The sequence below is a fragment of the Ornithodoros turicata genome, chromosome 5 (genome assembly GCF_037126465.1).
Source record: "Ornithodoros turicata isolate Travis chromosome 5, ASM3712646v1, whole genome shotgun sequence".
In the NCBI taxonomy this organism is placed as follows: Eukaryota; Metazoa; Arthropoda; class Arachnida; order Ixodida; family Argasidae; genus Ornithodoros; species Ornithodoros turicata.
The window spans coordinates 58,898,140-58,924,809 of NC_088205.1; the positions used below are offsets into that span (position 1 = coordinate 58,898,140).

Consider the following 26,670-nt stretch of genomic DNA (forward strand, 5'->3'; position numbering starts at 1 on the left):
TTCAGCAAGTTAACCTTATAAAGCGTTGGTGGGATACACGATCGAATCGAGTGGGATACACGATCGAGTAAAATATGCGTTTGTGTGCATACCAAGATTAAAGGAGGAAGATATCTCCGAAACAAATTCAAACTGGGTCTGACAAGACAAACCACCCCTGATGCTGATTTGCATCGAAAAAGTCTTGCTGGACCAAATATATCGTAACGGCAAAGTAAATAAAAATTCAGTGATGATTTACCGGTAAATGCGGGAGAAATGCGTTTGCATTATGGGCCTTTTCCGGTCCACTCTTGACTCCCGGGCATCCACTTCCGGACTAAACCCAACTTCCGGTTGTCCACTTCCGGTCTAAACTCGACTTCCATCTCCGGTCTATATTTAACTTCCGGTTCGACACTTTCAATTACTATATATAAGTTCATTTCATTAACCTTTAATTAGCCTCAATGACTTTCAATTATACTGCAATTACCCTTTAATTACCGAATGAAGTAATCTTTAATTTCAGTTAATCCCCTTTAAAAACGTTTACTTGCTTTAATTACTCTCAATTCCCCTGTACTTAACGTTAATTACCTTGAATTACATTCCATTACTTCCTTTAACCTGCGTTGCCTTCGGTAATCTTCAATTTCATTTAATCTGTCTCTTAATTACATATTTTGCATGCATTACCTTTAAACTCAACTTTCTCGCTTTAATTGCCTTTGATTACCTCTAAGTACCTTCAATTACTCTTACTTCTTACTCTTAATTACCTTTGACTACACTTCAAGTTCGAATCATTTCCCTCCATTTACATCTAGAGTCACTAAATAAGTGGCTAAATAGTGGCTCTATTTACATCTATCCTCTTATATCTCCTTTACATGTCCACTTATACCGCTGCTTCGGTGAGGCTTCTCCACCTCATACACGGATGCGCACGCACGCACATACATAGGTACATCTTTTTCCATATAAACACTCCTAATGCTCACGCATTGATATGTGTGTTCATTGCATGAGGCACAGGTGAGCGAGATTGGTCTGTAATACTGAGTATTCAACGAAGACCCTTGCTTTGGTATATAGGAATAATAATAGCGTGTTTCCGCTTACCGGACCAAACCCAAGGCAGTACCTTTCGCAAGATCGATTTCGTAGTATCGCCCTCAGGAAATGCTACGATAAGCTCTAGCCATTCACCGCGTATGCACGTCTCCATACGCAGAAGTGGTGTACACACTACCGAGTGGACATTGCTGAAAAGTAATCATTAAATTCCTCATCGTTCACAAGTACATGTCTGTTCCATGTTGACAACGAGCACTGAACGCTGTCCGTCTTCGTTTTGCCCTGCTCGTTTATTGCCAGAAATGCGGGACACAGTGTCTTAAAGTTGGCTTGACCGGCGTACTCGCTGCCCTTCATTGAAGCAATGCATTCCATGTGGTTTTGTTAGAATGTCTGTTAACCCTGAGCTTTAGAAAGAAATCTCCACACGCGGGTGTTGCTGTGAGAGGCCCTTCGAGAGCGTACCAGTGGAATGGATGCGCAAGAGCGTCACAGTTTTGTTCCTGGAGGACTTATTTTCGCCGTGTTGGCTCCATGGCAGAATTCACTGGTTTGCTATTTTTGTTGTACTTGGCCAAAACAATGGGTTCTCCAGAAAATGTACATGTAAGACATGAAAGTTGAATTTGTCTTGTACGCTTTGCAACTTTGTGCGCAACTGTGGGACGCTCCAATTTTGTTCCCACGACAAAAGAAATGTTGAAGTGTGGCTTGCGTAGCGTCTGTATCTTAATTCCTGAATGCGATATCAACGGGCAGTGTTATTTCAGTGGTAAAGACGTTGGTCGCAACCTTCGAGGGCCGTTGTTCGATCCGCGGTATGCGTAGTTTTCTTTTTCCTTTCATTATTTTTTCTTTTTCTCTTCCTTTTTTTTTCTCTCTTTTCCTTTTTTTCTTTTTTTTAGAGGGAGTTATGAGAGCAACGACAGGACGAGAGCGTCAGAGTTTCGGCTTAATAATGCCATACTGCATCTTTATCATACTGCATGGCGTTCGGTTTGATTTAGTTGCGGTAATGCTGTGCGATCGCCTGTGCACTTAATATGTGAATAGCAGATGACTTTCCCTTGCAATCCGACTTACTTCACTGTTACAGGAATCCCCGTTTTGCACAGTGCCACGCGTGTTTGTTGTAGTGTAGATTATTGTCCATTACTTAACAAATTTCGAACTTGTGGCTTAAACATCACTTCTTGCCTATGAAGTCGAGGTCGATGTGACGACGGAACCAATTATGCGGTCCAACTTTGACGCGCTCTAGTGGCAAGGGTATTTAAGATGAACGAATTACAACGCGTGTTTGTTGTAGTGTTGATACATGTCAATCATTTACCATAACTTTCGGACCTGTGGCTTGAACGTCCTTTGTTCCCTGTCAATGTGAAACTCATGAAATTTTCATTCATCGAGAGATATGTGGCGACTGAGTCTCTTCGTGAAAGCCAGCTTGCGCGCGCTCTAATGGTGAAACTAAATAAGATGCACAAAGTGCCACGCATGTTTTTTTGTAATGTAGGTGATCGTCAATCCTTTAACATGAATTTCGAACTTAACGGCGAACGAACTTTCGAACGGCTTAAACGTCCTTTGTTCCCTGTAAAGACACAATTCATCAAATTTTCCTTCGAGGTTGATGTGACGACGGAACCAATTTGCGGGCCAGCTCTGACGCGCTCTCATGGTAAAGAGAATTAAGATGAATAAATTCCCACGCGTGTTTCTTGCAGTGTAGATACATGTCAATCATTTAACATAAATTCCACTCCATTTAACATTTTTGCGCTATAGTAAAAAAATGTGCGAAAATACAAAATAATTGAGCACTGTGCGGGTTTTGCGGCCAATTTCTCCTCTCCCTATCTCGCTGTCACCCCTTCTCAACTGACATCAGGTTGTTCCTGAAATCACGGAACAGCCCGCGTTGTCCCTGGAAGTGAGGGAAATAGCGATGCCGTTTCTCAGTCTACACTATCATAAAACATGCCGTATTTGATTTTCTTTCCGTCGTTATCTCGCTTAATCTGCTAACACCTCACAACATAGTTTGCGGTTTGATGTGGTAAACGTCGCGCAATAAAACCACCAATGCATTACTGTAAAAACCTGGCAGATAACAAAAATGAAATCACCGGTTCTGCTGCTCAATAAGTGTCTACGTTGTATCAGATTTTAACAAAAGAAAAACATCGAGGACGCTAGGAAGGGGTGGGGGCATGTTTTGAGGAACAGCGTGATGTCAGTGTTGTCAAAACAGTGGGCGCGTTTACATGGGCGCATACGTCGACTGAGAGCAAGAGTCGACTGATCGCAAAGATCGACTTGGGACGGTTTACATGGCAGGAAGCGATGCGCCTTAGTCCGCCGGGCAATTTAGTCGATGAAAGATGAAAGTCACTGAAAAGGTTAGCCAGCTGTAGGGATCGAACCCACATCTTCTGGATTACCGGTCCAGGGCTCTACCAATTGAGCTAAGTTGACACGCCTCTCCAGCGACTTTCGGGATGCGTCATCTGAAGGGACGACAAACCAGCCACTCACTCTCACTCACCCTCCTTTCACTCTTACATTTTTTTGCTCAATACACACATTCATACGACGGAAATCGACGCAAGCGGCACTTGTTGAACAAGAGAGAAACTGATGTTCTGAGGCTGGAACAACATAGGCTTTGTTTGTATCTGTCCCTTCTATGTTGTTCCAGCCTCAGAACATCAGTTTCTCTCTTGTTCAATTTAGTCGACTCAGTCGATGACAGCGCCGCCAAGGCACTAAAGTGGTCACTTTGCAATTGCATACTGTTTTATCAGTGTGTGACCTCCTTTACTGCGCCCATAAACATTAAAGCCTTCTACCAACGGCCCAGTCAATAAATCTACACCTGGAACGAGTCTTGTTTTGGCTGCGCGTGCGTCGCCATGTTTATGTTGCGGGCGGACATGGAGGTAAGAAACTAAGGAGAGGGCTATAAGATCGGAGGGCCGTGGGACCCCTCTAGCGGTCGCTCCTGGCAATACCACGCTCATCTAGTTGCCCAGTCACGTGATCCCCACATGTTTCGGCGTTATGGCGGTCTGCGCGGAGACTTGGAAGTTTAGCAAACCTCATCTTCAGCAAACGTCTTACCTTCAAGGAGTCCATTCGCACAATACTTTGAAGGTTATGGGGTGTTTCAACATTTGCCGCGTGATAAATCACAGCAAAAGTTGAGCAAAACAGAAGAGAACCAGGCAATGTCACGATGAAGTACGTACGTCTTCTAGCGATTTAGTGATCCATTGCTTCCACACTGAGATGATATATCTTGTGTTTCAACGGGTGTGATAACTTCTAACTCCAAAGATGTTATGAAAGCGAAAACAAGTTATTCGGCCGCAGCTCGTCTCTGTATTCTGGTAAGGTACGCCGCGGTCATGGAGGACGCCATGTTTTATGGCGTCTTGCCGTGACGTTTATGGGTCACGTGTGTGGGCAACTAACCACAATGCCTTGCGCGGGTCACACCACGCCAGAGGAGGCACAGTAAGCCGGTTTCGCCGCCGCGCAAATAGTGTCGCCACTGGCATTTCCCGCCAAATTCCGGCTATTTACTTTCCATTGGCTCCGGTCTCCCACGTGACCCTTCTCGATCATGATTGGCTGAGGCTCATTTAACCGGTGGATTCGCCCGCATGGAGGAAGGAAACACAGGAGCGGCCGTTTCGAGCAGATTTCCGTGGGACCCCTCTGGCGGTCGCTCCTGCCAAACCGCCATTACTTCCTGTCCACCACGTGATCCTCTCTAAAGTTTCGGTTTGACAACGCTTTGTTGCTCTCGCTGCTTTCCGTGCTTTTACGCTTTTCCAAAGTCATTTACTCTTAAAATGTGAGCACCACTGCGGAAACAACGTCTTGTTAACGTGTTCGAACCGCGGTTACGGCTGTCGTTCAACAGAAAGCAGCTCTGTCGCAGGAATAACGTTTCCTGTAAGTACGTACTTGACCGGCTGTTTCGGCATACCTCTGTCTGTGAGAGAGTCACCTTGAACCCTTCCTTTGCAAGCTGGCGCTGTGCTGCAGCTGCAGATTCAATTGATTTCCTCCATCGTTGTACAAATTTGATTACTGGCATGCTTTACCACTTCAGCAACACACAACACGCGGCCACGTCGTCACACAAACATCGCTACCGCGAATGATGTTTCTAGTCCTGCGTGGTTGCCCTGCAGAACCTGACCGGTCTTGTGGGTCTTGTAGTAACGGGGTAAACCAAGAGTAAACCTCCGAACACACGCAAATAAAGGTGGACGCGCGGCGTTCATCACAACGCAGATATCTGATTCTGAACTGCAAGACAACCACGACTCCCCGTCGTCTGCTTTGGCAGCTGGCCTGCGCATGCTCTTGGGGTCACGTGAGCGGTCACATGGTAGACAGGAGCATCCCAGCATGCAGTTCGAAGCTGGCACGCCCGTCCCAATGGCAAAATATTGGAAGGGCCGCTCCTGTGTTTCCTTCCTCCATGTTCGCCCGCGTTCGTTTCTCCGAGGCGCCGACCCGTCTGACCGTTGTGTAGCTCGCGTCTGCCTATGTGAGCAGGCGGTGATTTCGTTTCGTGGATTTCGAAGATCTTCGAGCCATGGATGAACGCCTGAATGAAAGGTAAGCAGACAAACGTATGATGCATGTCAGTGATCAGACGTTTAATACTGTCGCCTAACTGTGTGCACCTTGCCCCGTATTACATCACTTTCTGCCGGTTAACACTCATGATCTGGTTGATGATCCTGCGTGGCGTTGCTTCTTGCGTTTTGTTCCGCTGTTTGAATGTGTCTGATGCTTAATACACTGGTGTGCATGAAAAGGAAAACAGCGTGCATCGAGTACGCAGGGCTCCTCCAATTTTGGCATTAGTCGACATTAGACGCGTAACGCTGGCATGTCTTATAGAGCGTATTCAGCCAATCAACGTTGCCTGTGCTCCGGTTTACCATATCATTAACAGGTTCCCTTGTTTTTTGTTTTTTCATTCAGACACCGACAGCTGTTCGTGGCCCTGCGATCCGCGAGCATGTGGCCCCTGTCACCAGAAAATTCGACAGTTGTGCTGGGATGAAGCGGATGGCTTCTGCGACTCATCACGTGCTATAGATATGTATAATAATATCTACTTTATCCAAACCGAATAGGTTCCCTTAATGATTGTATAATATGATAGTCACGCTTTCTGTTGCTCGGCGCTATTTATTCTCTGTTTATTCTGCAGTATTCTGTAATAATCGTGTAGATTTACTTGCATTCAAATGTTGCTTTTGTGTATATGTTTACCGTGTCAATAAATTTGTACATGTGAATTCCTTCGTCTTCTGGATTTTCATTTTCTGCTTCCCGATAATATTAGCAGATGACCTGGCGAAGCGCTCGGAACAGGGGGGGGGGGGGAGATGAGTGAGAGGGTGTGGAGAGCTGTACAGCTGCACTCCACTGGTGGAGTGCAGCTGTAGCTTCCACAGTTTCGCCACGAAAACTACCGCCCCCCTTGACCACGTGATCATCCGTAACGAATCACGACAAAATAGCCGGAAAACGGCGCCAAAAAGCGCGCGCTGGCTGATCGAACTGCGCATGTGCGCTGCGTGCCCTCTCCGTACACTCTCACTCGAATTCTCTCCCCCACCCCCACCCGGTTCCGAGCGCTTCGCCAGGCCGGCCAGGCCATCTGCTAATATTATCGGGAAGCAGAAAATGAAAATCCAGAAGACGAAGGAATTCACATGTACAAATTTATTGACACGGTAAACATATAAACAAGAAGCAACATGTGAATGCAAGTAAACCTACACGATTATTACAGAATAAATAAAGAATAAATAGTGACCAGCAACAGAAAGCGTGACTATCATATTATACAATCATTAAGGGAACCTATTCGGTTTGGAGAAAGTAGATATTACTATACACATATATAGCACGTGATGAGTCGCAGAAGCCATCCGCTTTATCCCAGCACAACTGTAGAATCTTCAGGTGACAGGGGCCACATGTTCGCGGATCGCAGGGCCACGAACAGGTGTCGGTGTCCGAATGAAAAGAAAAATAAAAAGAAAAAGAACCTCTTAATGATATGGTAAACCCGAGCACAGGCAACGTTAGTATTCTGTATACGCTATGTAAGACATGCAATCGTTACGCGCCTAATGTCGACTAATGACAAAATTCGAAGAGCCCTGCGTACGCGATGCACGCTGTTTTCCTTTACATGCACACCAGTGTATTAAACATCGGACACATTCAAATAGCGGAACAAAACGCGACAAGTAACAGCACGCAGAATCATAAACCAGATCATGACTGTTAACCGGCAGAAAGTGATGTAATACGGGACAAGGCGTACCTCCATGTACACAGTTAGGCGACAGTATTAAACGTCTGATCACTGACATGCATCATACGTTTGTCTGCTTACCTTTCATTCAGGCGTTCGTCCATAGCTCGAACATCTTCGAAATCCACGAAACGAAATCACCGTCTGCCTACATAGACGCCAGCTACACAACGGTCAGACGGGTCGGCGCCTCGGAGAAACGAACGCGGGCGAATCCACCGGTTAAATGAGCCTCAGCCAATCATGATCGAGAAAGGTCACGTGGGGGACCGGAGCCAATGGAAAGTAAATAGCCGGAATTTGGCGGGAAATGCCAGCGGCGACACTATTGTCGCGGCGGCGAAACCCGCTTACTGTGCCTCCTCTGACTCCACTGACCACGCTCGCTTGCATTGGGAGAGGCGCTTAGGGCATCTCCTTAGTTTCTTACCTCCATGCGGGCGGAGCACGGCGGCAGATGCGGTTGTGACGTAGCGGAAACCGTTGGCACAGTCAACTTGCCCGGTTTACATGGCAAAGGCGAGACGACTCCAGTCATCTGATCTATACCCCAACGTAGCGACTTATTTCTGCTGCGTCGACGTCCCCTTTAGGTCAATGTAGGCACACACATGGGTTCAACAGACATGGGGTCAATGTAGGTTCACACGGAGAGGGGGTGATCGGCCTATCTCTCCCAGTCGACTTATGTCGCATTCATATAAACGCGCCTAGTGAGAGTTATAAGAAAAAGCGGCCGCAGAACTCGCGCAACGCTGTAAGATAGTGCATTTTGCTCATTTTTTAAGGGTACAGAAAAGTGCTACTGTTTCGATTCTTGATGACTAGACTTCTCAGGGTAGTGCTCTATAAGTTTAGAATTGCGCGCTCATCTTGTTTTCAGGGATTATGAAGATTCATTATAAAAATAATCAACGGCTGTACTAATTAGTGATACACCACCACCATTGAGTAGGTCCCGCCAGGAATAGACATATTCAACGACTTTCGGAAAGAAAAACAAACCGCGAATTTAATAAAATTCTGGTCAGTTTCAAGTAACGCACCCAGTATATATGTTCTAGTATATCAATCACTCTAGTTTCAGGCCTGTGGCTTGAACACCCTTTGTTCCCTACTGATGCGGAGCTCATCAAATAGTCCGTTTTGAGGCTTCGCGGGAGGGGGGGGGGGATATGTTTACTGAGAAAAAAAAAACAAGGAAAGGTTAGTCAGGCAAAGGCCGACTTGCTATTCCTTTCGTAAAGAGGAACGGAAAAGGAAAGGGGACGAAAAGATAGGAAGAGAACGAAAAAAGGAAAGAAGGCGGCAAGAAAGAAAACGAAAAAAAAACGAAAGAAAGAAAGCGAAAAAAAAGGGAGAAAACGAAATAAAGGAAAGAAAACGAAAAAATAGAGAGAAAACGAAACAAAATAAAAAAAGAAAGAAACGAAAAGAAAAGGGAAAGAAACGAAAAAGAGGAAAGAAAACGAAAAAAGGAAAAAAAAGGAAAGAAACGAAAAAAAAGAAGAAACGAAAAAAAGAAAGAGGGCATGATCGCAATACAGGTCGTCATTTTCAATTGGAAGCGTTGCGGATTACACTCGCCATATGAACAGGCTTTTAGGTGCTGTGATTGATAGTGATTCCGATATTTCAGTCGTTCCCAGAATTGCCCCTCCTCAAGTTGACTTGACCGGCGTACACCATGCCCTTCATTGAAGCTATGCATTTCACCTGGAATATTCTTCGTCCCTCAGCTTTAGGCAGAAAAATAGGGATCTCAAGTTGCCGGTGATGAGTAGATCAAAGAGTGATATTAAACGGTAGGAGCAACTTATATATTTACAGGTTACCATGTGTAAATCAAGTTGCCCACAGCTTTAGAAAGACGTGTAAACATTTAGGTATTCTATCGTATTATTTATATTAAATAAGTAAATAAGTATTAGGTATTATGGTAAACATTTAGGTATTATTTATGTATTCAGCGAGCGGTCCCACGATGCTGAACAACTGCAATGGAAACCCAAGTGCGTCAGTTTCTTTGTTGTTGTTGTTCCTGTAGTACTTATTTCCGCCGTTTCAATTTCATTGGCGCGCCTTTGTGCTTGCATCATCGAGAAAGCAATGTGTTCCCCACAAAGGGTCGTCCTCTTCGAAAGCGTTCATGTCATGCACGAAAGACGAACCTGTCTTCTACGGTTCTTTGAGTGCAACTGCAGTGTGCCCCAGTCTTTTGCTTCTTTTCTTTTCTTTTCTTTTCTACGACGAAAGTAAGGACTGCCCAGTATGCCTTCCGAAGCGGTTGCGTCGTGGTCCCTCACGATAACAACATTCTGGGCTGTTGGTTCACTGGTGCAGATGTCGACTCTAGCTTTCATGTTCCCTGGTTCGATCTGAGGGTCATGCCTTTCTTCTTTTTTATGAAGATATTTTTTAGATTACGGCAAGGCAAAGGCGTCACAATTTTCTTTCTGAATGGCTTATTATTAGGCACTATGACATAACATGACTAGTATATGAAAGGTAGACCGTTCCATCGCATCCGACAACAACAACAATAAATGAAGAAGTGACGATGACATGGGATGTTTCCCCGTGGTAGCCACAGGACCCTACCCCACTTCACAGTGGTTAATATGAGAGGATGAATTATGGTGAGATTGAAGCGACGACAGGTCGGAGTTCTGTTTAGAGCTCTTCGAGGAGTCCAGTGGCTTGCATGAAAGCAAAAAGGGAGCGAAGAGCCCGGCACTGATGCGCAGGGGAGCTCCATGGGCCAAGTATACTTTGGACAGGCTGAATGGTCTATTGTCGAGGAGTTCAAGTTGGCGTCGAAGTACCCGGCGTTCACACGTGTACCGCTCACAGTCCTCGATGATATGGGGGATCGTAGCTGGGGTGCGGCAAGCTAGGCACAGCGCCGTGTTACTGTAACCCAGCTTAACACGGAACACAGGGGTGAAGGCGACGTTGAGTCGTAGACGCCGCAGGAGTGTCGTAAAGCTGCGAGGGAAGCCACCTGGCATCCTAAATGATAATGACGGGTCCTCTGCATGGAGGAGCGACCATTGAGTGATGTCATGCAGCCATTGCTGGCGGGCCAAGGGTGACACCAACGCAGACAAGTAGGAGCGCCTATCTCCGTTGGAGAGGATAATGGGCTCGGCTCTGGAGATACGGCGGGACGCAGCAGCCGTCAAACCTGCCTCTTCGTTGCCCTGGATGCCGGTGTAGCGGGGACCCACTGTAGGGTCACCCGGTGTCCCTGTTCGCCGAGAACCTTGAGCGCCGTCAGGATACTAACAACCACCGGGGCCAACGAGCCGCGGATGCCCATGGTTCCTACACATTGCAGGGCTGATTTTGAGTCAGTGTATATCACCCAGGAGCGGGGAGGGTATTTGGAGACAGACTTTAGAGATAACAATATGGCATACAGCTCCGCAGAGGTCGACGAAGTGCGATGTGACAGGCGGAACCCAGCTATTTGAACGGAACGTAGCTTTTGAACCAGAGGATGACGCCAGTGGTGAGCGAGCAACCGTAGGTAGTGTCGGATGGTTTCTCTTCGGCGGAGGACATCGATGGGTATTTCCCCGGCGTCGGCGATTACCATCCGTGTCTCAGCGCTGCGCGGGACACCAAGGCACGTCCGCAGACTGCGTGCCAGTGTACACCGAAGCTTGTGTTCAGACGTGGCTGATATACCGTGCAATACGGGCAAGCTGTATAACAGGGAGCCGCGAACCAGAGTTTTGTGGAGCACAAGAAGATCCCGCTCAGTGCAGCCCCAGCGCACGCCGGCAAAGTGGCGAATCACATTCCCCCAGCGCTGAGCCTTTGAGATGATGAAGTCAATGTGCCTTCGCCACGACAGGATGCGGTCCAGGATAACACCCAGGAACCTGTGAAACTTGACTTGTATGAGGGGGCAATCACCAATCCGCAGTTGGAACCTCCGCATCTCTCTTCGAGTAAAAGGAAGGACAGCGCTTCCGAACCTACTGCAATGCTACAGGAAGTCCCCGCTTTGCAGAATGCCAAGGTGTTAACATTGCTGAACAACAGCAGAGAGAGCATCTTTAACCCCTATTTCTACAACAGCAAGGCGCGTAGAGTCGAGATTCTTGTTTCTCTTTTTAAATTTTATTTGTTCATTCTTAAGAATGTGCTTTTGTTCGCACTCGCAAGGCTTTCCATGCATTTTGATCAAACTGTCAGATCAAGTAATGCACGTCCCACGGAGACTGCGGATTAAGCATTACAGTGCTTCCGACGAGTGAGAAAACTTGTACTTGCATCCGTGTTTTTCTTTACCGTTTCTCGCATATTACAAAGTGCCTTCATATGGGACTGCAAGGACTGTCGTTACTAGCTAGTTGCAGTCTCATATTTCACGTTATCAATAGCAAGCGCATAAAAGCAGTTTTAGCAGACGGTTTGTAAGGTTATCGCGACTGGGAAGACCCAATTGAGCGGTACGACGAATGTGATTTCAAGGAAAGATACCGTTTATCGAAATCGTCTGTTCATGAACTCTACCGACTAGTGGACGTTAGGAGGAGCATTGACAATCGTGGCTGCCCTTTCCGCCCATCCAGCAGTTGTTACTTGCCCTGCGCTACTTCGCGACAGGCTCGTTTCAAGTTGTTGATGGTGACCTGGTACAAGTGGGCCAACCAACCGTGAACCGCTGCGTTGCTGTAATGGCGAGGGCCATCGCTGGTCTGAGGGCGCAGTTCGTACGGCTGCCAAAGGGCACTGAAATCGCATCGATGAAAGCGAAGTTCCACTATCGCTGGCTTTCCCGGCGTAAGCTGTTGTATCGACTGCACGCACGTTACTATTGCCAGTCCCGGCGGTGAAATGGCTGAAGTGTTCCGCAACAGGAAGGGGACGTTCTCCATCAATGTCCAGGTAAGCAGACAACAAGTTCATTTTGCAGATTTCTCCACGTCACAACACGCACTTCTGAAAGTATCCCACATCGTAATCGCAGGTCGCAATGCGAAGGGCTTATCCCAATTATTTTGTTACCACGGCGACTGAAGTCAACGTGGCTGCTTTGAAGTTATGTGCGTGATTCACAATCGAGCTTTTCAGATTCAATAGAGACAATATAAATAAAATGAGGAATAATGCTACTGTTGCTGATGATGATAATAATAATTAATTCGTAATAAAGTGCTGATAAACAACCCGAAAGGCCTAAAATAAGAATGTACGAGCACTCCTGGAGATACTATATTATATATGTAGTGAATTGTATTTTTGTATTGTGTTTTATGTAAGGACTTTATAGTGCACTTCTATTGTATTCTAGTTTGGTAATTTGTGAAATGGGAAACATTGCAGGTCGTCTCTGGCCCCAGTCTTGAATTTTTGGACGTTGTTGCTAGCTGGCCTGGCTCTACACACGATAGTAGAATCTTGGAAAACAGTCGTTCTTGAAACATTCTGCGCACAAAACAGTATCCAGGGATCATACTTGGTGATGCAGGGTATGCATGTAAGCCCTAACTGCTCACCCCCCTTCAATCGCCAGAAACTGGTAGCGAAAAGAGGCATGTGGCATATCCTAACCTGTCTTTAAAGTAGTGCTGTTCGATACGTGTTCAGTATGAGATATGTTTTTCACGTCCTTTATTTCTTTACAGGTACAATAAGGCACATGTAAAAACGCGAAATTCTGTGGAACTCGCGTTTGGGGTGTGTAAGAGACGGTTCCCATGCCTTCGCAGCACCAAGCTGGACACAAGTACTGCTGTTATTGTGGCAGCTGCAGTGCTATACAATTTTGCCCTACGGATGAAGGACACCCATGGTGACACAATCATGACAGAAGGAGATGAACAAGATATCACAGATCAACTTGAGCAAAATGACAGGTGTTCTTCGGCATTTCGGCGAGCCTTCATCCGGCAGCAGTTTTAGGAAGAAATATTTTTCTTTCGAGATAATAAGGCTTCCTTCAGTTTTGCATTGTTGAGCTTTTGTCTTTGTGTTTGAAGTTTTGTTTCCATTATTGCCTTTACATAATCCATTTTTAATTGATGTAATTCTATAGCATTGCCTTCCTTTCTGCTGCAAAATTCTCAAGGGGTGCATTAAGTTCAGCCTCCATGACGTCAGCGGCTGTGAGACGGCGGCGCCTGGTCGCTGGCTCCTGCCCGAGTTCTGTATAAATCAAGTACATATGTCATCAGGACTGATCCACAAAGATATAACGGTCATACTGCACAAAGCAACTCACGGCATGGCAAATTTGAAACACTAGCAGTATTGAAAGCCTCATTAAACTGTCATGTCACAACTGTTTTTTTTTTCTTGTAAATACATTTTCCAAAACCGTATATTCATCAGTTACACTATTCTAGTAGCAACAGTCTACCTGCATGACCTGTAGTAGACACTCGTGTCGTAGATGGTGGGTCACCTTGACAATGGATCTGTGTGGAGCCGCCCCTGTCTAGTGTTTCTGCAGGATGCTGTGAGAGTAAATACAATTTATGTGAGACATTTCGGTCTTGATATCCTGCCTATGGCCACTTTGCACAGTTTCATCTTTGGCATGTACGCATTTCTCTGTCTGTTCTGAAATCATGCTATCATGATGCGCTATACGGTGAGGAAAATGGCAGAGAAGGATGTTAACAGCGCAGAGAGTGAGCGAGCCGCCCACACTTTGAAGTATACATCATATTTAGAAATTTGGAATCCCCAGCTTTTATGGGTGATTCTGGCCGGGAATCATCAAAACACAGCCCCAAAATTGACAAATCTCACGGGAAGCGATGTCCCTGGCCGTATGTCGTGTTCCTCATCTTGAGAACCCCGGTGTTCATGATTGGCAACGCCCTGATCTGAATAGGCGGCATCCAGTTGTATATCCTGGAGAGCTGTTCCATTTACAGCTTCAGATTCTGCCCAGGTGCCTCTGCTTTGTCCCGCAGATATTTCTGTTGCTGATGATTCTGGATGTGAGGTCACACTTTGCACATCAGTAAGCGATGCCAGTGTTTCCTGTGTGTGCTCCGAGGCTAGAGCGTCGCTGTCATACCTGTAAACATGTTCGCCCATAAGGGACCCTGGGCTTCGGGCGCCCTGAGGGCGAAGTTGCGGATTGTTTGAGAATACGGCCCTAAGAGCAGCAGCCCAGAATTCTGAGCAGTAGTACAGCAAAGAAAAGCTTGGCAAAAGTTATCAGAGCTGATTCATCACGTTTTCATTCTGCGCTGGGCAATTGCTGCTGATAGCCGGGCTCCGCGCGCGATATCTGATGTACAAACTCCCCTTCTCGTCTGCCCGCGCCTCTTTCCATCTTCCTTCCTCCTCGCCTTATACTTTTCTTTCAAGTTGGCTTTTTTTACACGTTTTTCAGCTATCAGACAGAACCTGCATCAGAAGAGGTGTCCCTGAATTCTGGTCATGAACATGGATTCCGACCAAGTTGCCAGACTTTCTACAGTACACTGCACGAATGATAACGATATAAAGATAGATACCGAGCGAGCTTTTGGCAGATATCCATAACGAAAACCCAGACTAGGGGAAAAGAAATAAAAAAGGACGCATAAATGTGTGCGTCCCTTTTTATTTATTTTCCCCTACTCTCGGTTTTTCGTTATGAATACACGTGATGAATTCAATCGCTCCTTTTTTCTTGTTTTTCGCCATCAACCCCATGATACTTAGACCAATAGGACTGACTTCTATTATGTTTTGCTTTGCGATAAATACGTCTCCTTATAACTAGTCGCTCAGGCTCAGAAGTATACCATGGACTTGTTTGCGATGAATGAGCCAGTACTTGTGGTGTGAACTCAAATCGTTAATTAGCACATACCAGCGATGAATTTCTATATTCTGAAATAACAAGCAGTTGTCGTTGACCGATTTATGTGTCCATTGTTCAGCAAAGGTAATATCGAAGTCTTGCAAAAACACATTCACACCTTCAATATTGGCTCTACTGTAATCGTATGCATACATTTCCGGTTTTCTTTTTCTTTTTTTCTTGTAACATTGAAGTGCATCGAAATGGTGATAGCTTTAAGAGATCACTATTTCCCTCGAGTACGTCGCCATGTTTCACTTGTAAGGAAAATATACAGTAACGTGCTCCCATGTGTTCTTTGAGTTACAACTTGTTCGTGACTAAATTCATCACAAGAGTGCAACGTGGCTCCACATTCACCCTGGTTACGGCCGATGGGAAATGGTCTCTTGGACTGCCAATCAATGCCGAGGAAGTTGCGGTCGCCCGCGAGTACTATGGTCCTATGAGGGAAACGACGATAGATCTCTTGCGCACAGATACTTAGGTTATCGATAAATTCAGGGCCTGCATCGGACGGACGACAGTAGGACCCAATAATGACAAAAGACTGGAGCACTTTCGAAGACGATTTCAACAACAACTTTATTTCGAGATGACGCATGGGGATTTTCATCGCCAGGGTCTACTCAAGGTCATTGTCAACCTGAATACACTGCGCAATTAGATTCTTGCGGACTGCAATCCTAACGCCTGGTTTTGTATTTCTGTCTTTGCTAAAAATATGAAACTCTCTGCTGAACAACGGATTACAATCATCTATTCAATCATCCAACCAACTTTCTTGCAACCAAGCGCGATATTTGCGCAGTGTTGCCAACTAATTGTGTTGTCTTCCGGCAAATGAGTGCAAAATGAAAGACACAGTGTTCTCACACGACTACACGACAGACATCCCCACGGAATACTCTTCTGGTGGAAGAAAAGGTAAAAACTGCTTACAAGGTGGAACTTCCGCCGCTGTATGAGGAAAAAGAAGCAGTTCTGTCGCGTTTTATGTTGCCATTCTACATGAGGAAGAAGAAGAAGAACAAAGTCCTCACGAAGCCGGGATACCGTGGCGAAAAGACGACCATCAGCCATGTCGTCTGCTACGGAATATCTTGCTGCATATCCGCAAGATATTCCCCGTGGTTACAAGAGCCCGAAAAAAACATGAGGTCAGCGCTCGCGCTCACGAGGCAGCAGAAAGTTATAAATTCACGCTTCATCCGGCTGGAGTGGAGTACCCTGGGTAATGTCGCTCGTGTGAATACACGGTTACACAGATATTACAGATGTTAAAGATCCTTCTTGCGTACTATACGTGGACCTTTCAAGTGCTCTTCTAACGGTGCTCTTTCGATAGGCATGCATTCGTGCGCAATAATTTCAATTTCTTTGTTCGTGGCACACTATATATTCGAACGAGGTTCTCTTTTCTTTTCAGGTCTTCTACACCATCCTGGTGGCTGCTGGGATGTGTCACATGAGCAGCGTCCTTCAATCTTCAGGTACAAATTTCCTCTATTGAAGGCACGCAACGTCTTTTATTGAAGACTGGTGGATGGGGGGGACAGGACGTAGGGTCTGCAATTTCATATGAATGAAGAAGTAAGAAATATTCTGTTTTTGACGGTTGAAATTGATGGTTCTTGGGAGGGAATCGATGTTTCATTCCAGCGAGTACCTGCTCGATACACGGATCGCATACATATCCCAGAGAAGAGGTTTTCGCGAATGGCTGCAAAGCCTGGTTTCACAATATCCCTGAGGCAAAAAACGCATTTTTTTTTAATTGCGAAAAAAGTTGTTCGTCGCGACTGTGTCTTCAGTCGAACAACGGAGTCGCGTGTGTTGGACGATAATTGGATGTAGTTTTTGTTTGTGTGTTTTTGTTTGTTTGTTTGTGTCTTTAAGGGGGGGGGGGACTTTGAAAAAACACTGATTTTCGATTAGGTACCGTCGAGATTTTGTCGCTGTGGCAAAGCGTAAAGAATGATGTACGACGTGACAATAAATGTGTTGGACACGATGCGGCACTATAGAGACATGTAAGACAAGACTTTTTTGTTACATAGTATACTGACACATAGCGTAAGAGTACGCAGGCAGAATCCATTTAGGTAGAACGGTTTCTGATGTGAAACTCAGGTTCTCCCGATGAGCCACCGTACCGTTGCATCCACATAATCGTTTCTTCTCAAAGTAACGCGAGTGACTTGTCTGATTGGTGGACCTTTATGAATGTTTCTCTTTTTCTCGCAGTGCGATTCACACTCGGGCTGTTCTTGTTAACTTTCTCGGGATTAAGCGCCATCTCGTCCATCGTTCTCCTTGTGGGACTATTTCTGGTAAGACATTTCTTTTTTTCGGCAAAGGCTCCTTCGTACACCGATATTTTGGATCACAATCGGTACGGAATTCCAGAAGGGAGAAAATATGAGGTTTTCGACGCAAGAACTAGCCAGCCAATTTCCGTTCGAAGCACACGCTACCTTAGCAATATGCTCCTAATAAGTGTCATATTTTCAAAATCCATCCGAATTTGTCGTTCCACGCGTCACACACTGTATATCCTCACACAATATTATTTTTCTATGTGGCGCGAAAGTATTATTAAATTAAATTAATTTCTAGTTTTGATATGTATGACGTCATGGGGAGTCAAAATCTACCAACGCGTCCCGCAAAATTGCTCCTCGAAGGCTGATTTCCTCACAGTAGCTGGGGTTACAAGAAATTGCAGTTACGACAGAAAACCATAACAGATGAAAAACGGTACACAAACCGCTCGAAATACGCATACTTTTAAGCCCTATATATAATGCTGATATAACGGAACCTCCAAAACAGCTTGACGTCTCACCAAAAGGTAATGAATTCCAATCTGGAATGGTGCGAAGAAAAAAAAAAGACTTTTAAAAAATTTAGTGCGAGCGAATATAAGTTTAAAAGAGAGGATGTGACGTGTGTTTCGAGGCGCCAGCGGTTGGAGAAACAATATAGCTGTTATTCGAAATCCATGTTCGAAGATCTGGAAACAAAACTTAAGTCGAGCAACTTTTTATCCCTAAGTGTTACAATGCCATTGTCTTTCATTAGATTAGTAACGGTGTCTTGCGTACCGCATGCATTAAATGTGAACCTCATAGGCTTTCTCTGAACCATTTCAAGATTTTTTTAAATATCATATTTATGTACATGAAAGAACTGATGTTCTGAGGCTGGAACAACATAGAAGGGACAAATACATACATGGAACATACAATACATACATACAAAGAATGGCAGTAACTTCACCTCCTAACCAACCATCATCTCGAATGACATCGTGCAGTATATATGTGCGTATACGCCTTTTCTGTTACCCATCCCATCCCATGTCATCATCACTTCTCTTTCATTTATTGTTGTTGTTGTGTTACAATTACGCCCGGCATAATTATAACAGAAAAGGCGTACGCCTCCTGTTGTCAACAAATCAGGGGAAAGAACGATGCCATTCGAGATAATGGTTGGTTAGGAAGTGAAGTTACTGCCATTCCGTTGCCGTGTGGCTGGGGTATTAAAAGCCTAGTGGATTTAACCTTAGGGGAAGTTCTGAACGGCTTCCTTTGCAGGCATCCCAAGGAAGCTAACTCGACCAATATACGTTCCAGAAGTTCGTAACTGCATGTCAGATAAATCGGAGGGTAATTATCTAACAAAAGTGGACTCCGGTGGTGGTGATCGGTAGTTTATCCATAATCACACACATTGGGGGGTAGCAAAAAAAATTGGGGGGGTCGTCATTGCAGCTATGTCGTACAGAAAAAAAAATTGAGGGGGTGTCTCCCAAAAATTTGGGAGGTGTGGGGGGTCTGGATAAACCACTGGTGGTGGTGGTGGTGGTGGTGGTGGTGAAGTGGTGAAAGGGCTCGCCGTTGTCGATTTCAGAGAGGTGGGCAACGTCACGACTAACGCCCTAGAGGAACGTGCGTCCCCAGCCGACCTCTTAGGGAAGCGTATGAGGAAAGCCCAAGCAAAAACCCCAGACAGCACAGCCGGCACCGGGATTCGAACCCAGTTACCTCCCAGTACAGTGGATACCCCTCGCGTGTAAGGAGTGCAGTAAACAATTTATGAGGCGTTGCGCCAGACGACACGAACAAACGAACTCGTTCGAGCTGTTCTTGTCGTCTCTCTGAGCTTCCTTATCCCCGAGGCGATGTCTCCGTCTACTTCAAGTATTCTATACACTAGCTCGCTTGCCTCATGATCCTATGTTCCAATAGAACATGTTGACAAAACGTTCAACAACAACAACTTTATTGTGAGATGATGAATGGGGAGTTTCATCGCCAGGGGCGTGGTTGAATTAGTAATGATTTCTAAGTGCAATACGCATTAATATTAGGGCTGCACAAGATGAGAGCTGTTCAAGACCAAAGAAGCATGTGTAGCATATCGCCTCAATATCGTGATCGGAGGTAACGACGAGGTGCACTTTTTCTTTCAGGATAATCGGATACTCTTGATACCATGGCTCACAATTGTTTCCATGACGACGCTTTTAGACATCGTCCTCTCTCTCTACCTCATTACGGACTTGGTGAGTTGGGACCTATATGTGGAGCGGACAATCGGATTACAAGCGATGTTTGTATGAACATGTTAGACCTCCACAATAGGGTGAATGACAATCTAAAGAGATTATTCGTTTTATAAGATTATAAAAAAAAAGTTTCGTTTTCTTGTATCAGAAATCAAATAATTGGAATGCATAACATTTGGTGCTCCGCTAATAGGCTGTTTAGAGAAAAAATGTAAAGCAATAATCTACGACATGTTTATTACAAAAAGAAAATGTCTGGATGGCGAATGCCAGTGGATGACCTCTGCCACCAACTGAATGAACAACATAAAGGGAAGGTCACATCGGTTCCAGTCGATTTCGAAACTATAGTGTCATTTTATTCCTCCTGGACAGCTGACCACGATGTAGCGAAAACCCCACGCGAAATAATGGCGTGGTTTCACTGTTATTCGACGGAATACATGACAAGAGCACACGACGGGTGTTGAGTGTATTCCGGAATTCCCTCTCCCGAAAACCGAAAAAACGTCACTCCCTAAGAACCAATGAGGGCGCGACCTTGAGGAAAGGGACGCCACCGAACGAACGGCGCCTTTCCTCCTCCTGAGGGCCGCGCTCTCACACTCCGCTTAGTGAGTGACGTCACGCCGCCGGAGCTTCTGCGGCCACCGAAGCAATGCTTATCTTTAAAGTTCGTTTAAAAATGAGTAACTGTAATTTAATTGCATTTTACCTGTAACTTGATTACTTAATTACATACTGACTTGGGAGAGTTACTTGTGGTTAAACGATTCTTTTGTAAATTTCCGTCTGTCTTATTGTCTCTTTCCAAAGACTGAGCCTTTTCACTGCGATCAGTTTTGTCATTTTCAGCTTTCAGGAAATCATTCAGGACTTTCCTTATAGTTACTAGTCGTGCACAGGCTTTAGCATTCATTTAAAACGTAACAAACTCAAACAGGGTTTTAACTGTTCGTGTAGGCTCTCATTACACCCAATCAATTATGCACTATACTGTTCAATGATCAGTACCACGTCTGCCATACGGATATTACTTTAGCAAAATTCACAAAATTCACAAAAATTCCTCATAGACTTTCTTAAGAAGTGAGTCCGCCTTAAATGTGCTCTTCTGCTTCGGTTCAGGTGTTGTGTTTTCCGCATATGAAGTTCGTTGTTTACATAAATATTTGTACTTCATCGTGTAAATTATGAACTTCTGGCATGAACATCATGCCATTTTTTAACAACATTTTCATATATGCTGTTGGATACATTGTAATATATGGCCACTTTTAAACGGACACTGCCCCAGGTAGCTCAATTACATTCCACGAGTAAATGTAACTTAATTACCTCTTGTGGGCAACGTATACAGCACTACCTGTTGGGCTGAGAATGAGACAACTCTTATGCAACAACAGTCTGACGTTTTTTCACGCATCGTGAGATAGAGAAACCATGAAACAGCAGGGCTTTCGTAACGCGGGCTTTTCCTATAACCTCGTAATTCCGAGTGGAAGCCTACTTGCTTTTTGTGGATCAGTTACGGCAGTTAAACTCATAATTTTTCTGGTGTGACTCACAATTCCAGAATACGTGCTCGAACCAGGGCCTTCCGGGTTCTCCGTCAAATACCGTAACACAGAGCTGCGGACGGGCTGTTGTGCATGTAACATTACTCAGTAGAGCCGAAGGGCGTACTTGTATGAGCACCACTTCAAGACGGTGAGCGACGACGTGCACGGTGTAAGCATTATGTCTAAAAGCGATAAAACCCCAAGTGCCGAGTCGAAGGCGGCGGACGAAGGCTAAAATACGACCACACACGGCACTGATGCGAACGCGTCGCCCAATGTCACGTACTTATCACAAGGGGCACTGGATGGATACTGACCCCTAAGAGATATAATGACTTACATAATGACGGCGTACTGCGATTGCACAGCGATGACATAGCGAAACCAGATAATGCATTCGGCACATCCGAAATTTGGTCCCTAAGGTCGATGGATCTCCTGCACACTCTTAGAAATGAGGGGGGAGGGGGTAATGGCAGCATAGGCTCGCCGTTGTTGGCCACACAGAAGTGGGCGTCGTCACGACTATAGCAAAAAAAAAAAAAAAAAGGAACACAAAACACAAAGAAAGGACGGACGGATGGAGGATAGAGGAGGATGAAGGATGGGGATGCGGTGACGGTGCACGAGTTCGTCGAGGAGAGCAAAGTATTAGATGGGTCGTTGAGCAAGGCCTGCCTTCTGCAGAAAGAGAATGAGGTTTCTTGCTTTGGCGGAACGTCCGGCAGAAGAACCTGCGGGGTAGAGGATGTCCGCTAGCGTGCCCGAGGTGGAGCGAGGGAGATGGGCTTCGCGCGCATAATGGTATGCTCGGCAGTCTCGCAGGATGTGTTCGATTGTTGCGGGCTGTTGACAGTGGCCACAGCAGGCGTCACCCCTAGCGCCGATCTTGAATAGCTGAGAGTTGGTGAACGCACACCCAGTGCGGAGCCTATGGAGCATGGTCTGTATGCTTCGAGGAAGGTTTTTCATGGGAAGAAGGGGGCGATGATGGTGCGCACTCTTAAAAATGAACTTAACCGCATACCACGCTCCTAGCCAACCATAACCCCGAATGATATCGTTATCTGCCCTGATTTGTTGAAAACGGGAGGCGTACGCCTTTTTTGTGACAATTATGAACAGCATAAGTGTCACAAAAAAGGCGTACGCCTCCCGTTTTCATCAAATCAGGGCAGATAACGATATCATTCGAGGTTATGGTTGGCTAAGAGCGTGCTATGCGGTGAAGTTCATTTTTAAGAGTGCATGATGTCCCGTATCCCAGGGTGGCGCAGTTCAACAAGCTGCTGAGTGGCCATCTGCCTTAGAAATGAACATCACCGCATAGCACGCTCCTATAGCCAACCATAATCTCTAGTGATATCGTTATGTGCCCTGATTTGCTGAAAACGGGAGGCGTACGCCTTGTTTGTGACAATTACGAACAGCATAAGTGTCACAAAAAAGGCGTACGCCTCCCTCTTTCGACAAATCAGGGCAGATAACGATATCATTCGAGATGATGGTTGGTTAGCTAGGAGCGTGCTATGCGGTGAAGTTCATTTTTAAGAGTGCAGTCTCGTGCTATACACCTTCGACTTGGTGACGCCTACTTAAATAATTTTTGTTGTTTTTGTTGTTGTTGTTTTCCAGCCTGTAAATCCATTCGTCATCACCATGTACATCATCGATTACATTCTCTGCGCCGTCAATGTAAGTAGTCTCCAACCATTTAACGCGTTCTCGTGCATATTTATCTTCAGCTACCGTACCGAACGGCGTTTATTATTTATAATCTCATGTTTTATATTGTCAGTACGCGTGGGCGCACATTTGAAAGGTAATTTGCGGAAGTCGATCAAATTGTGGTCGCGCGTTTAACGTTCCTTTAGGAGTGTGCCATCGTCTTGAACAACCGACGTTTCGGGGCTTGAATCTCGATGCCTCCTGCGAAAATATAATTTGATTGGATTTTGAGGAACAACAGGGGAAAAATTGTAGTCAGAAATTAGAAAAATCCACGAATAATAATAATAATAATGAAATAATATACAATAAAAATAAAACCACATAATAATAACAATGACGTAAATGCGACGGACCGACCAGGAACTCGGGCAAACCTATGAGCAACAACAGGGTGCTATAAATTTTACTGCTCTGCAGGAGAGAGGGAAAAGTTTGGAGAAACTTCAGGACGAAGTGTTCGTCCACTCACAAGGCAGCAATAAAGGGGTGCTCGTAGACCGGCATAGGTCCACAGCAGAAACCACGAGCGACTCAACCTTGAAATGTTACCCCCTTATTTTGGGAGAGGGACCAATGAGATCGTTCCACTGGCAACAAGGGGGGAGGGGGGAGAGAGACAGGAGAGCTGCGCAGAGAGTTGAGTGACTCTTTTGACGTCCTATCATTTGTTCTTCAGGTGTATTGCATTCTATGTGTGCTCTCCCAGTACCAGGAGTACATCGTTGGATCGAGGAGTACCATATTCAGTGACACGGTAAGCATTTCTGTCCGTAACCAAACATGAGACGGGAATTTATGTACAGAATACAAAGATCTCACGAATCCTAATTACCAATCTAACTATTGCGCAAATTTACGTCACTTTGTATGGCCGAAAATGGTGCCGATCCTGTACTGAAGTGCAGCTGCAGTAGTCAGACATGTACAAGATATAAAAAAAGGACGTATTTTAAATACGATACTCAATACTGAATGAAAAATATACTTGAGCTACACTACAAGTATACTTGAGAGGGAAAGTAATTGGAGTAGGGTAGTAAGTACTCCAAAAACATTTTATATGTATTCAAGATAATTCAGTGTTGGTCACGAAAGAGTTCTGAAACTGGACGTTGTATGAAGACAAGAAGTCACACAAAGAAGCAATGAGTATCGAGTAGAATATTCTGAATAAGGTATCCGAAACAGAATCAAAATACCCTTCGCGAAAAGAGTTGAGTAGGAAAAGTAGTAATTAAAGTATTTCAAACACAGTATTTTGCGTATGCGATACTCGAGATACGTGCAACTGTGGCTGTAGTCGGTCGTATTTTCCATTGTGTGCAGCACCCGGGGGGTCTTACACACTACGTGAACGGCTTGGAGCGTCCGAAACCACACCTCAAAGTCACGTCACCCTCGCAGTCCAGCAGTGGTCAGGACCTCACGGTGCAGCTCACTCGTAAGGAACAACCAAATTACTCGCAATCTATTGCGCTACTTTTGACATTTGTGTTCCAATTACATTAATTTATTATTTTCGGAACCAAACTTTTAACTTTTTTCTTGTAATAAAGTTGTTGTTGTTGTTGTTGTTGTTGTTGTTGTTATACAGGGGAGGGAGATATTTACTTGGAAGCTCTGAGTTCGCCACGACCCATTCGCCCATGAAATCCTACTCTCGCTCTCACTGTTAACGCGTGGCGAATTTCCCCATTCATTATCATCAACTTATTTGTTGTTGTTGTTAACGCAGAGCAAAAATCTCAGTTTGCATAAAACCCAAAAAACTGTACAACACAATGCAATTTGATAAACTTCTGCTTTCTCAAGCATCTTTTGACGAAAGAAGTTCCAAGTCTTTTAAAATTTTCAGCGACAACAACAAAAGAACTTGAGGTGCCGCCATTGCTCGTTTTGGATTCAGCACCGATTGGCAGGTTGGCATGTCATTCAAATACAATTGAGCTGCTCCACATGAAGGCCCATTTGAGTGTTTATTTTCAGCCACCTTTAACAGAATATTTATAAAAAGCCATGACAGCAGCCATAGATGTCGTTTTTTCAGTTGAGTTCCACGGCCAGGCGGACATCCTCTCGAAGAAAGTGTGCAACTACAACATGACTAATCACCTAAAATTCATTAATTATCTTTATAATTAGAGGATTCCGGGAAAAAGCGAGAAGGCAGATTGAGAGATTATCAAGATGAGACACGGGGCAAGACGCGTCATTTTTTGCCCCACGCCGCCTGTCTCAGAGACACGTTGTTGCATACGCTTGAAACTTTACTCGTAGGTGGCTCTGCATGTCCGCTTTATTTCATATGAGAACTATCCTGATTGGTGTTTGCGTTGAAGAGAAAAAAATCCGTTATTTCTGCATGGAATGTAAAGACCCGCAAAAAAGGCGCGATTTTCTGCAGTCCTTGTCACCTGTGCAGCAGCGTTTCGGATGCTTATTCTGTCAATGTAAGTCCACATCCTATTTCTCTATTCATTTCATTTCATTTCATTTATTTAACCCTTAAAGGCCCGAGGGCATTACATAAGGGACATAGGCAAAGCAAAACACAGTAATGCTAATTACAATGTTACAATAACAATAATAATAACAATAACAAATTACAAACAAAAAAAAAGACTACGATGATGATGCATCTCATTAGTGTACAGCCTACTTTGCAACTATCAAGGTAAGTCTAGTGATAATGAAAACACCTAACAAGTTAGTTCAGTGTTAATCTTTCAGGTGTTCCATTCATCTAGATATACGCAAAATATTGGCGCTCTTGGCTATCCGCTGTTCAACAGAAAAAAAAAAGAAAATCCATCCGGTGATATGCACGGGGCAGGACACGACAATTTAATGCAATTTAAATTTAACGTAATTTAGAAACTGATAACTCAACTATTAGGTGGCGTTATGCTTGTTCCTCAGAGATTTCTTTTTTGCATATTGCCCAGGGTTGTCCAGTACATTTTCCTGTTTCCTACGATATTTCCAGCAAAGCTGAAGCGCACGCAAAAGCGCGTGACCAGCGACACATCAGACTGGCACTGCCGTGTTTGCAGAGAACGGCGCAGCAAAACCATGCCGGGTTCTGTGTGGTTTTATTCCACATGATGTGGACGGTGGGCTGAAGGGGGTTGCGTGGGGGCCTACGGGCTTTACTTTTTCCGCTTGAATTGCAAAAACAAATTTCTAGTGTTCATTACCACGGCGTGTTTCATCTTGCCCCACACGAAGTCTCGCCTTGCCCCGAGGGTTGGCGCAAGATGAAACAATCTGCGTTTTTGAATTTATTGTTCTGTGCTTCTTTTAGACCAGCTAAATCCGTTTTGCAGTTATAGGTCAGAAGCTCTAGAACCCTTAGAATGTGCCTATGGGTAGTTTTTTCTACTTCTTCTTTTTTGAGAAACACGAAAAATAAAAATTTCATATTCAATTGCAAATTTCTGTCTCATCTTGCGCCACTTTACCCTAATTATCATCTGGCAGTTATATAGTCTCTTCCAGAGGATGTTCGCGTGGCCGTAAACTCAACTGCAAAAGGAACGCCTCTGCTGCTCTCATATCT

General features: G+C 44.9%; 1 protein-coding gene across 1 annotated transcript in view; it reads left to right on the top strand.

Annotated features, from left to right (window-relative positions):
- The window catches only part of LOC135395887 (uncharacterized), a 215,481-nt gene that overhangs the window by 153,937 nt on the left and 34,874 nt on the right, over nucleotides 1-26,670 (top strand). Inside the window, exons 2-7 of the mRNA XM_064626974.1 lie at nucleotides 16,672-16,735; nucleotides 17,490-17,575; nucleotides 19,723-19,815; nucleotides 23,016-23,075; nucleotides 23,788-23,865; nucleotides 24,438-24,552. Of these exons, the coding sequence (XP_064483044.1) occupies nucleotides 16,672-16,735; nucleotides 17,490-17,575; nucleotides 19,723-19,815; nucleotides 23,016-23,075; nucleotides 23,788-23,865; nucleotides 24,438-24,552 (496 nt within the window). The remainder of the gene's footprint in view (nucleotides 1-16,671; nucleotides 16,736-17,489; nucleotides 17,576-19,722; nucleotides 19,816-23,015; nucleotides 23,076-23,787; nucleotides 23,866-24,437; nucleotides 24,553-26,670) is intronic.